At 32.0% G+C, this 13712-nt stretch overlaps 1 protein-coding gene across 1 annotated transcript; it reads right to left on the bottom strand.

Moving 5' to 3' along the window:
- Positions 1–325: 325 nt before the first annotated feature.
- Positions 326–11279, bottom strand: LOC108904624 (zinc finger protein 184-like). The gene is made up of 2 exons (XM_018707257.1): positions 10736–11279; positions 326–729 (listed from the first exon to the last, which is right to left on the bottom strand). The coding sequence occupies exons 1-2, from the start codon at positions 11277–11279 to the stop codon at positions 458–460; spliced, it is 816 nt and encodes a 271-aa protein (XP_018562773.1). The 3' UTR covers positions 326–457.
- Positions 11280–13712: the final 2433 nt, after the last annotated feature.

Genomic DNA, 13712 nt, shown 5'->3' with positions numbered 1-13712 from the left:
TGTCAACGTTTATAAAATACTAAATTAAGAAAATAACATTTAATAAAAAATTCGTAAATCAATGGTTTATAAATTATGTCAATGATTTTCTTGTTTCCGTATTCTCAAGAAAATATTTTTGAACGGTCATTGGCAAATTTTAGTAGTCAGTTTTACATAGATTAGAAGATCTTTTGTTTCATGGAACATTTTTTATTTTTTATATTGTCCTTGGAAAAATGTATACCTACAATTAAATAAATTACAGAAAATAATGTACGAATCTCATGAATTAAAACAAATTCAAAATTGAAGTATTTATTGAAATTTCAAGGTCAGTCTTAAAAGAACTTCACAACATAAATAGATTTTGCACTCTGTATCACAATCTTTGAGTATTTACAATATTTACATATGTACAGTATGTCAAAATTAGGCCGAACTTGTACAAAACAGATATCGCGATAATACAATTAGCTTAATAACCGAACATGGGCACGAAGGGGTAACTGCTCGGCGATGCGGCCCACGCGTCGAAGGGCATCATGACTGGCACGGCGTACAATCCTCTGGGCTGAAAATGGGTCCTCGAATGTTTTTTTAGATGATCCTTGCGGCCAAAACGCTTGCCACAGTGCGTGCAGGGGAATGGACGGAGGCCGGAGTGAATTCTTTTATGGCGGGTCAGTTCCTCGTTTCTCGTGAATGTTTTGCCACAGTCCTTCTCGTCGCATTTGAATGGCCTCTCACCTGAAATGAATAAAAAAAGGTGGTGAGTGCTGTTTCATTTAAAAAATCTTCATAAAATGTTAAACATGTATTCCCTGATTTTTTATTTTCGTATCGCGAATTTACATTACAGCGAGTAACCGCTACTATTGGCTGTTATTGGTACTGCTAAATTAGCGACATAAATAAGACGTCTCATAAGTTCCAATGCAAATGTAATAAAATGTCTTAATTATGAATCCTTTAGTAACAAGTCCCTCCTCAATTTAAAGTTATTTAAGAGAATTCTAATGAAGAGTGTAATTCCAAAAGTTAATTTTCTGAATTGTGATAATCATTTTGTGTGAATTTTCAAGAATGGCATACTTTCGGCGATTGAGTGCAGAAACTGTTTGTGTAACTTAACAAATTGTTTCTAGAACTGATGATCCACTTTTGAATGAGGATGATCATCATCCTGCACTCATAGTCACATCTACACTTCCATCTACCAATGATAATGCGTTTCCGCTTGAAAATAAGCACATTTTAAATTACAAAAAGTGTAATTTTAATTTATTATATATACCAGGAAATTATTAATTCTGATTGGTCATATCTAGCCAATGTTAGAAGTGTAGATGATATGCTAAACGAATTTTATAATATACTGAATTTATTGTTACACAAATACGTACCTCTAAAAAAGGAATTTTATGGACATTATCCGGTTTGGTTTAGCGGCAAAATTATTAATAAAATTAAATTAAAACCAGACTTTGGCGTAAATATAAATCTACAAATAACATTGACGATTACAGCAGATTTAGAGAAATAAGAACTGAGTTAAATCTTGCATTAGTTTAGCATTTAGATTATCAAAATTCAATAATTAATGATCTGTCCTCTAATCCTAAAAGATTTTGGTCCCATATTAATTCAAGATCTAATTCTACCTCTATTCCATCTTTTATGAATTATAATAGTATTGAATTAAATAATCCTTCTGATATTGTCAATGCTTTTGCCAATTATTTTTCTGATTCTTTTTTACCTAGTCACAATGTTAATAGTTGTTCGCCCACATTGCCCTCTGTTGGCTCTAATACTCTTTGTGTTTTTGAGGTTACCGAAGATGACATAATAAATGCAATTAAGAGAATGAAGGGTAATTTTACAATGGGGCCTGATTTAATTCCTGCATTTTTAATAAAAGACTGTAAAACAATTTTTGCAAAACCTTTAAAAATCATATTTAATTCTATAATTAAGTATAAAGAATATCCACAAGTATGGAAAGAGTCGCGAATATGCCCCGTTTATAAAAAAGGGACTAAAAACGACATAACTAATTATCGGCCCATAGCTATTATAAGTAACTTTTCAAAAATTCTAGAAATTATCTTACACAATCGACTTTATTTTCATATTGAAAAATCTATATCTCCGTACCAACATGGATTTATGAGTGGTCGTTCAACTACCTCAAATCTAGTTGAGAAAACCCAATTTATTGCTGAAGCTTTGGATGCAGGAAGTCAGGTTGATGTTGTGTATACCGACTTTTCTAAAGCTTTCGATCGGCTTGATCACAATTTATTAACTTTGAAATTGGAGTCTTATGGTATATCTCCTGCTCTATTAACTCTGTTTAAATCCTATTTTAGTAATAGGTACCAATTTGTGCAGTATCGAGGCTTTCAATCATGTAAATTCCATCAATCTTCAGGAGTTCCGCAAGGGTCAATTCTGGGACCACTGTTATTTATTATTTTTATTAATGACTTAACTGAATGCCTCGATGTCAACTATTTACTCTATGCGGACGACCTGAAGTTATTCTTGGAAGTTAAATCATCTACTGACTGTACTACATTACAAGATAATCTTGACAGATTACACAATTGGTGTTCATGTAATAATCTACCTCTGAATGTAAGTAAATGTAAATTTATGACTTACAGTCGACGCAAAACTAATCTAGATTTTGATTATAAAATTGGTGAATCTTTTTTAAATAGAGTTACGCAATTTACTGACCTTGGTGTTACTTTCGATACCAGATTATCGTTTGACGACCACATTAGTTTAGTAACCAAATCTGCTTATAAGAATTTAGGCTTTATTTTGCGTAATTCTAAGGACTTTCAGAACGTAAAGATTCTAAATATATTGTATGCAGCATTTGTGCGTTGCAAACTTGAATATGCATCGGTTGTTTGGAGTCCCATTTATAATATCTATAATATTCATTTAGAGAAAGTACAACGGAGATTTTTAAAGACTATTCATTTTATTAGTTATGGATTTTATCCTCCTCGTGGTACACCTCAAGATTTATTGCTTTCTTGTTTTAATTTTAATAGTCTCTGTCGTAGGCGAATTATGTTTTCAATTATATTCCTTTTTAAAATCATAAATAACACGTTAAATGCAGACTCGTTAGTCTCAAGGATTTTATATCATGTTCCTAGACTTAATTCTAGATTTCACTCCGTTTTACAATTACCCACACCTCGTACCAACTTACTAATAGCATCTCCCCTATATCAAATGATTTCCAATTACCAGAAGTATGAAGATCGACTTGATATATTTTTTCATTGTATGAATGACATAAAAAAATTGTTTGTCTAGTAAATGTAATCCTTATCTTGTATATGTTAGTTAGCTTATTTGTTTTATTTGTCTGTTATTGTTTATCCTTAAGTTCTTTGTCTGGATTTTATATTTTGATTGCTCTATGTTATGTAATATTTATATCTTTATATTTAATGTTAGTTTGTCTTTTTCTTTTAAAATTTAGTTAAGGTTTTCTGTTTTACCTTATCCTATAATTGGGACTTTGTCCCATTGGATATTGTAACTTCTAAATAAATAAATAAATTACTGAAAATCAGAAATATCAGTTTTTGTACTGCTGTCTGGTTTCGATTACATTTTAGCTCGCAAAGTGCTTTGTTACTGACATTGATCGGAAAGTAGGTGAAAGCGTGGTAAAGTGACATAAGATCTCAGTAAAGTAACTTAGGAGCTCTTACAAAGTAGCTATATTTAACAATTATCTATCAGCAGAAGTTTTTAACGTTTTTAGGCTTATATTTTTTCTTAAGTCGTTTAAAGATGAATAGCGATGAAATTGACGAAGAAAGTATTCTATATTAAAAAAGCGGCTTCTGAATTATTACCAATAAATTCCAGGAAAAGGTTTGAAAAAACATATAAATCGAAGAATGGAGCGAAAAGGAAATAGTAATGATATTAAATGAAGATGTTCTGTGAGCCTATTTTGTTGAAAAAAATACACTAATGTTAAGTCATCAAGAATATGAAGTCTATATTTAATGCTTGAAAGAATGTTTAATACCCAACAAGAATATTCATATTAGAAAATTTTCAAAATTGATACCTTTTCAAAGACAAAAACTATGAGATATAAAGCAAAGAAGTAAAAAGTTTTTAGTAGACAAGAAGTAAACAAAATTTGAGCATAGCTCATGAATATCTTGCTATTTCGATCATTTTTAGTGGTCGCAATTTTGACAATTTAATTCTGGCTCTGGTGGTTCTCACCATGATGAATTAGCAAGAAAATACCGTAGACTATGAGGAAGATAAGAATGATATGCTAATACTAAAAATTCCTAATACAAAAATAATTTGCTTAGAATTAAGTATAAAAAATATTCCGTAAATTTATTACTCGACCTATTGGAATGCATTCTATAGGAAGTGTTTCTTGCAGGGTAGCTAAATATATAAAATTATTTTATCCAACAGAATTTACCGGTCACAGTCAGCGCAGGACTTCAATCACATTACCGATAAATGGATGTGGAAATTTAGCAAGATTGAAGCGTCACGAGGGATGGAAGTTTTCTACCGAGGCAGAAGTTAATGTAGAAAATAAACAAAACCGATCTGAAGTTTCCAGAATAGAACGCAATATTATTAACACAAACGTTATGAGCCGAACATCAACATTTAATAATTGCACTTTTGATATAAAATTATGACTATAAATTATTATGTTGTAGTTCTGTTATTGTCAAATTATTAGCGGTAGCACAAAAAATATTATATGCATCACACACGGATAATGTTTTTACACGACTCTCATTCTTTTCAATGTTTAGCCTTCGACGTAGCTCTGAAACCTGCAAAGTATACACTTTCTACTCTTGACACGTGAATATGTATTATTGCAACGATCTCCTCAACTACATTGCTGTCCATTCTCAACTAAACGGATTACAGTTGTCACTTGGTAAGTTGGTAAGTTTTGTGGTCATTTTGAGATTTTAGCAGTGAAAATGATGTAAACCTCTTAAAGTTTCCGTAAGTTTTACATTCTCTAAGTTGCCATATTCAGAACCAGTCCTATTAATGAAAAGGAAATTGAGGATTTCAAAAAATGTGGTTAGGATCATATCACTTCCTGGGAAACTATTATAGCTGCTGTTGAAGAAATCTAAATCTTACTTACTTTATAAGAATATACATAGTATTTCATATTTATGAGTAAAAATGTGCGAATAATATGTCGCTTTCTTAGACTGATGATTCATTAAATGGGAAAAAGGGATGTAAGTCCAAGGTAATTAATTAATTAATATAATTGGTTGTAGGGTGTTTGCAGATAAACTACTAGAACTTTATAGACGTTGTCTTGCCTTCTTTCCTTTCCGAAATTGATTATTTTAGACTTGCCCCAATTTTTCACTTATGGATTCTATTATAATATTTATGTATTGACATTATTTTATAAATATTTTTTGTTTTTATAACATTTTATGCAGAATTTCTTATATGTAAACATCCCAACTGCATCAAAGCTTAGGCTGGGTGCACATGAACGTATATGACAACATAATATCCGCAAGCAATAATATACGCTGGATTTGATAACACACGCAGATATTAATCCTTAGTTTTGTCCTTAAAGTCAATAGAGTTATGAATGTAGGACCCTTAGCAATGGCGTGCGCCTTTATAATGAAAGACGTACAATCAAAGAAAATAAAATTTCGTAAAAGAACATGCCATCATCTATGGTCAAAAGAATAATTTACAAATGGTAAATTTTTGCACAATCTATTTCAAGACCTAAAATTGCAACCGGACGCGCATTCAGACAATGCATTAGCTAATTGTACAGAGTGAAACTACTAGATATTAACATGAACAAAGAACGGCGTGGTCGATTATAATTATTACAAAACTTTTAATTTTTATTTTTGAAAACCTTGTTTCAATGTAATATAATTTAGGTAAATTCATCAAAGTAACCCTATTAAAATAAACTTATCAACGCGAGTTACATTAGCTATCTCTTTACTATGGTACACTGTAAAGAAATCGGTTTGAGTGAAAGCAAAAGGGTAATTGAGTGAAATGATTGAGTACATTTTCAATCAATATTGGGCATTTTGATAATTTTACATTTGTAATATTTGAACTAGAATTGATAGTTTCACTCATAAAATTTTAGTTGTACTACTCGTAATACTAATAGAGGAAAATTTCACTCAATCGGGTGTGGACAAAAATTGATACTTACATTATTTAGTGAAAATGAGTCCAATTTTTTTACAGCGTATAATGCCATAGAACTCTGTACAAAAACAAATTATAGGAATTGAAGTAAGTATATTAATTGAAAAATCTATTAGAATCAGAATCAGTTATTTTGACTCCAGAAAATGTCTGGTTTCGATTACAATTTAGCTCGCAAAGTGCTTTGTTACTGACATTGATCGGAAAGTAGGTGAAAGCGTGGTAAAGTGACATAAGATCTCAGTAAAGTAACTTAGGAGCTCTTACAAAGTAGCTATATTTAACAATTATCTATCAGCAGAAGTTTTTAACGTTTTTAGGCTTATATTTTTTCTTAAGCCGTTTAAAGATGAATAGCGATGAAATTGACGAAGAAAGTATTCTATATTAAAAAAGCGGCTTCTGAATTATTACCAATAAATTCCAGGAAAAGGTTTGAAAAAACATATAAATCGAAGAATGGAGCGAAAAGGAAATAGTAATGATATTAAATGAAGATGTTCTGTGAGCCTATTTTGTTGAAAAAAATACACTAATGTTAAGTCATCAAGAATATGAATATTTATTTAATTTATATTTAATGCTTGAAAGAATGTTTAATACCCAACAAGAATATTCATATTAGAAAATTTTCAAAATTGATACCTTTTCAAAGACAAAAACTATGAGATATAAAGCAAAGAAGTAAAAAGTTTTTAGTAGACAAGAAGTAAACAAAATTTGAGCATAGCTCATGAATATCTTGCTATTTCGATCATTTTTAGTGGTCGCAATTTTGACAATTTAATTCTGGCTCTGGTGGTTCTCACCATGATGAATTAGCAAGAAAATACCGTAGACGATGAGGAAGATAAGAATGATATGCTAATACTAAAAATTCCTAATACAAAAATAATTTGCTTAGAATTAAGTATAAAAAATATTCCGTAAATTTATTACTCGACCTATTGGAATGCATTCTATAGGAAGTGTTTCTTGCAGGGTAGCTAAATATATAAAATTATTTTATCCAACAGAATTTACCGGTCACAGTCATCGCAGGACTTCAATCACATTACCGATAAATGGATGTGGAAATTTAGCAAGATTGAAGCGTCACGAGGGATGGAAGTTTTCTACCGAGGCAGAAGGTCATATCGGAAATTCTATTCAGAATAAACACAGAAAATAAAATTGTTAATGTAGAAAATAAACAAAACCGATCTGAAGTTTCCAGAATAGAACGCAATATTATTAACACAAACGTTATGAGCCGAACATCAACATTTAATAATTGCACTTTTGATATAAAATTATGACTATAAATTATTATGTTGTAGTTCTGTTATTGTCAAATTATTAGCGGTAGCACAAAAAATATTATATGCGTCACACACGGATAATGTTTTTACACGACTCTCATGCTTTTCAATGTTTAGCCTTCGACGTAGCTCTGAAACCTGCAAAGTATACACTTTCTACTCTGGACACGTAAATATGTATTATTGCAACGATCTCCTCAACTACATTGCTGTCCATTCTCAACTAAACGGATTACAGTTGTCACTTGGTAAGTTGGTAAGTTTTGTGGTCATTTTGAGATTTTAGCAGTGAAAATGATGTAAACCTCTTAAAGTTTCCGTAAGTTTTACATTCTCTAAGTTGCCATATTCAGAACCAGTCCTATTAATGAAAAGGAAATTGAGGATTTCAAAAAATGTGGTTAGGATCATATCACTTCCTGGGAAACTATTATAGCTGCCGTTGAAGAAATCTAAATCTTTTACTTTATAAGAATATACATAGTATTTCATATTTATGAGTAAAAATGTGCGAATAATATGTCGCTTTCTTAGACTGATGATTCATTAAATGGGAAAAAGGGATGTAAGTCCAAGGTAATTAATTAATTAATATAATTGGTTGTAGGGTGTTTGCAGATAAACTACTAGAACTTTATAGACGTTGTCTTGCCTTCTTTCCTTTCCGAAATTGATTATTTTAGACTTGCCCCAATTTTTCACTTATGGATTCTATTATAATATTTATGTATTGACATTATTTTATAAATATTTTTTGTTTTTATAACATTTTATGCAGAATTTCTTATATGTAAACATCCCAACTGCATCAAAGCTTAGGCTGGGTGCACATGAACGTATATGACAACATAATATCCGCAAGCAATAATATACGCTGGATTTGATAACACACGCAGATATTAATCCTTAGTTTTGTCCTTAAAGTCAATAGAGTTATGAATGTAGGACCCTTAGCAATGGCGTGCGCCTTTATAATGAAAGAAGTACAATCAAAGAAAATAAAATTTCGTAAAAGAACATGCCATCATCTATGGTCAAAAGAATAATTTACAAATGGTAAATTTTTGCACAATCTATTTCAAGACCTAAAATTGCAACCGGACGCGCATTCAGACAATGCATTAGCTAATTGTACAGAGTGAAACTACTAGATATTAACATGAACAAAGAACGGCGTGGTCGATTATAATTATTACAAAATTTTTAATTTTTATTTTTGAAAACCTTGTTTCAATGTAATATAATTTAGGTAAATTCATCAAAGTAACCCTATTAAAATAAACTTATCAACGCGAGTTACATTAGCTATCTCTTTACTATGGTACACTGTAAAGAAATCGGTTTGAGTGAAAGCAAAAGGGTAATTGAGTGAAATTATTGAGTACATTTTCAATCAATATTGGGCATTTTGATAATTTTACATATTTTTTTGTAATATTTGAACTAGAATTGATAGTTTCACTCATAAAATTTTAGTTGTACTACTCGTAATACTACTAGAGGAAAATTTCACTCAATCGGGTGTGGACAAAAATTGATACATTATTTAGTGAAAATGAGTCCATTTTTTTTACAGCGTATAATGCCATAGAACTCTGTACAAAAACAAATTATAGGAATTGAAGTATATAGTAAGTATATTAATTAAAAAATCTATTAGAATCAGAATCAGTCATTTTGACCAACAATGTGGTGAACATGCAAGTTTGAAATTTAAAAGATAAAATACTATCTACCATCATTCTAGGAGTTGGTGAAAACATTTTAATTGTTTTCAGTGTGGTAAAATATTCATTAATGTTGTTTTACGTTATTAAATAACACAACAAAATTTTTCAGACGATGCTTCCAAAATGTTTTTTGTAATGACCTCTGCTGAATATCGTAATAGACGTCAATGTATGTTTAGGATTATCGATTTGTTGAGTGGTTGTTTTATACTATAGTCATATTAGTTTATGAGTACAAACTTCGGAGAGTTATTTAAAAGTCAACAATAAAATTATTATTTATGGATAAAGAAATAACTATGTAGCAAAATTTGTTCAGTTTTATTAGCGTGTATGTATACTAAAAACTACTTAGACTTAGATTGAACCTAAGATATGACAATGCAACTAAATATACCTTAATTCAAGGTTGCTTCATTTGCAAGTTACCGTGTTTAAATTTTGAAAAACATTACAAATATCAAAATATCTCAGAAGAATGTAAATTGGGCTGGTGGCATATATATAAACAATTAAAGGTTAAAATTACTTAATTGGTATACAATTATGCCAACCAGTGACGGGGATATAGGAGATACTCTCGCTAAGCATCCAAGTTCATTTGGCACACAATTATAATCCAAAAAAAACTTTGCATCTTTAAGATGATCCATTTTCAAGTTATTATTTTTTTAGCCTAAGATATACTTATCATATAATTCAAGAAGTCGAAAGTAATTTTAATATGTTTATTTCACAAAAAGACATAAGTATAAAAATTATAATTTTAAATTATGGATAATTCAGTGACATACAAAATTATTGCACTTAGGTATCCCTCAGAAAAATTCTACGCGAATAATGTATTCTTAAAGATTATACTTATTGTATTTAAAATTGTATCTGCAACAAAAAAATCTGTATACGCAATACAAACAATTTGTATTATATTATTACATTTTCTATTTATTCAAGGATGTAGTACATTTATTTTAGACCAAGTACAAAATTGTAGCTCGATTACTTCATTCTTTGAAATATATAATAAATAAAAATGAACTCTTATATTTTTCAAAATACTCAGTGGCGCTGAAATCTGAGATTCACTGGTTAATACGACTGTATAAAATTCAGTGAATTGTTATCTCTTCATTGTTGACATGACAAGTTTTAGGAACGTAGGTGAAACATCTTTCCAGATACTGACATATGTGTATTGCATTTCAAAAATGTAAACACCCTCTAACTTGCGAATAAAATAATTTTGGCTATGGTACATTTGGTCCAATTATCATATTTTGACCTCAAGTTAGCATTTATGCTCACTCATCTAAATACACCCTATATAGAAATTGGTAACGCATTATTACTCAGAGACGTAAATTATCTCGCGTATCAGTAGAATTCGTTAGATAGAATAAAATGAAAACGACTCTCTGCAGAGATCAGCACCACACTGCTAATATTAATTACTGGACTTACCAGTATGTATCCTAATATGTCCCTTCAATTGTCCGTTATTAGAAAATCCAACATCACAATGAGGACACTTGTACTTCTTCGGCCTCTGTTTCCTCGACGCCAAAATTTTTGCTTGATGTTCTTGATTTAAGACCCTCGCGTATTCTTCCAGCGCGATTCCTTGCACCATTGATTCCATAAAAAGAGGATCGTTCGGGGTAAGCCCTAGAGATTGCGCTATATTTGCTTGGATCATATCTGGATAAATGCTGTACGCCTCCAACGAATAGTCCACAGGATGTGGAGGTAGAACAGTACCTCGATTTTTGGTGTCAGGTGGCAGTTTCTCTAGCTTCTTTATCGGTCTGAATCCTGTTTTCATTTCAGTTGTCTTTTCATTAGATTTTTTCTCGGGAATGACCTTAATATTTTGTTTTTCATCGTCGCTAGTAGTTGTAGAAACTGTACTGTCCTGCGATATATCTTGAGAACAATTAATGCTGTCCCAAGGTCTGAAAATTCGGCTGCACTTATTCTCAATGGGCTTCAGATCGTGGGAGTACATGGTATTATTAAAGTGCATTGTGCAAAAAAACGTCACCTAACCACTTAAGCCTGCTTGATAACTAAACAAGTTTAAAATCAACAAGGGTATATACCCTTCGGATTGAAAATGGGCAGTCCTAAAGTTAAGTGGGGATAACTACTGTAACAATAACAACCCTCTTTTATTTTGTATTCAATGAATGAAATAGATATTTCGCAGGACTTTCGACCTAACGTCAAAGCCATTGTTGTAGGGCGGTTTGAAGGGTAGCCTTACCGCCGAGGGGATTTATAGGATATTTGTAAACGTTACCATTTTTTCACGGTTGTCTTTTTAATGCGCCCCATTTGTGGTTGAATTACAACTAAATCCTCTTAACAACTGGATTTGTGTCCCAGGTAAGTGCTGGGTTATCTTTAGAGCAATTACAATTTTATTTAATTCCCATTGATACTAATCCTTTTCAAACGATATATTTCAGCGATCTCATATTATTATGGCCAGGTATTAACGCTTTCAATATTGATCCCCAATAAGCGAAAGGCAAATAAGAATTTTTGATTTAATTGCACATTCGAATTATTGGTATAGTTACACTGTAGCACCAAGGGAAGAAAATATTGTATATAGTATTATGTAATTTGACATAAAATTTGACATAAAAGGGTTGTAGAATTTCAAATGAGACATATTTTAAAGTAATCAGAGACCTATGAAGCACGATTTAAAATAATGTAGTGGTTGAACCAAAATTAAGCAAATATTAAAATTATTATCAAAGACCCAGTGTGGTATTTATGTTGACAGAAAAAGGGGTGATTCTTCAATTAATTCTAAAGGAAAAATTACAGGGTGTTAAATAAAAAAATTACCTGCCTATACAGGTGTTAAAAAAAGAGTGTAAAATATTTCAGGAGGTAATAGTATGAACCAAAATAAGCAGAAAAGTCTGAATAAACACGGGTCCGCAAAGTAACGGTTGCGGAGATATGGACCACTATTCGTTTTTCAAACATTTTATTTTATTAGGAATAAACCGACAAAGGAAGCTTTTAACAAACAAAAAACAAAGTTACAGAAGATGTTCAAAGTGCCCTCCGTCCATTTCCAAGCAGGCACGACATCTTCGTCTCAACGATATTCGAACTCTTTCGAAAACACCCTCCTTGGTTTGGATTTCTTGACACTTTTGATTAATCCGTAGCTGCAGCTCTTCCAGGCTATTTACAGGAGTACCATACACTAATGTCTTCAAATATCCCCAAACAAAGAAATCTAGAGGGTTCAGATCAGGCGATCTTGGAGGCCATAAAACAGGTCCGGCCCTTCCTACCCATCTATGTGGAAAAGTTTGGTGTAAATGCTCTCTAACGGCCATGGAAAAATGAGCTGGAGCACCATCATGCTGGAACCACATTTGTTGCCTCTGATTCAAAGGAATGTCTTCCAAAAACTCATACAGTGTGTTCTGCAGAAAGTTGAGGTAAGCAGCGCCTGTTAATCGGTTTGGTAAAACAACAGGACCTAGAAACCTGTCACCTACAATACCCATCCAAATGTTTAATGAAAAACGTGCCTGATGTCCAGATTCTATTAGAGCATGAGGATTTTCGTCGGCCCAAATATGCGTATTGTGAAAATTAAACACTCCATTTCTTGTGAACCCGGCCTCATCAGTAAAAAGAATGTTTGCAAGAAAACGAGGGTCTTCAGCATCATGACGTAGAAACCAGCGGCAAAAAACCAAACGTGCTTGATGATCATTTATTGGATTTAAGGCCTGTACTCGTTGCACATGGTATGGATAAAGCAGTTGCTCGTGAAGGATTCTCCAAACAAGAGGACCACTAATTCCTACCTCGGCTGATATTCTCCGCACACTCGTACCTGGATTCTGCTCTACCAGTGCTAGAATTTCTTCTTCTGCTCTAGGAGTGGATACCGACCTTGGTCTTCCGGATAAATGGCACTGTTTGCTCAAGGAACCGGTATCACGCAATCTTTGGTGAATTCTTCCAAACATGCGTTGTGAAGGAATCTGGCGATTTGGATAAGCGTCAACATAAAGACGTCGCGCTTCGGTGGCGTTCCCATTAGCACGACCATACATGAAATGCATGTCTGTTAATTCTGCGTTAGAGTAACCAGCCATAGCGAAAGAAAACTTGTGCACTGAGAACAACTGTCAAATACGTACTGTTTATTTCACTAAACATCAACCAACTATTATAAGAAAATCACAACGTTTTAGCAAAATAAAAAACGGGGCTAAAAAACATAAAATATTCCATATCTCCGCAACCGTTGCTTTGCGGACCCATGTTCATTGAGACTTTTCTGCTTATTTTGGTTCATACTATTACCTCCTTAAATATTTTATACTCTTTTTTTAACACCCTGTATAATAGGAATTAGAAGAATTGATTTATTGAAATTTGGTATAATTCCTAG

Source organism: Anoplophora glabripennis, unplaced genomic scaffold, assembly GCF_000390285.2.
Source record: "Anoplophora glabripennis isolate ALB-LARVAE unplaced genomic scaffold, Agla_2.0 scaffold96, whole genome shotgun sequence".
In the NCBI taxonomy this organism is placed as follows: Eukaryota; Metazoa; Arthropoda; class Insecta; order Coleoptera; family Cerambycidae; genus Anoplophora; species Anoplophora glabripennis.
Note: the sequence above shows the minus strand (reverse complement) of the source record. Positions and strands in the feature narration are given on the sequence as shown.

Coding starts and splice junctions, on each gene's coding strand:
- LOC108904624 (XM_018707257.1), bottom strand. CDS start 11,279: ATGTACTCCCACGATCTGAAGCCCATTGAGAATAAGTGCAGCCGAATT. Junction 730..10,735: donor ACATATTAGGATACATACTG/GTAAGTCCAGTA, acceptor TATTCATTTCAG/GTGAGAGGCCATTCAAATGC.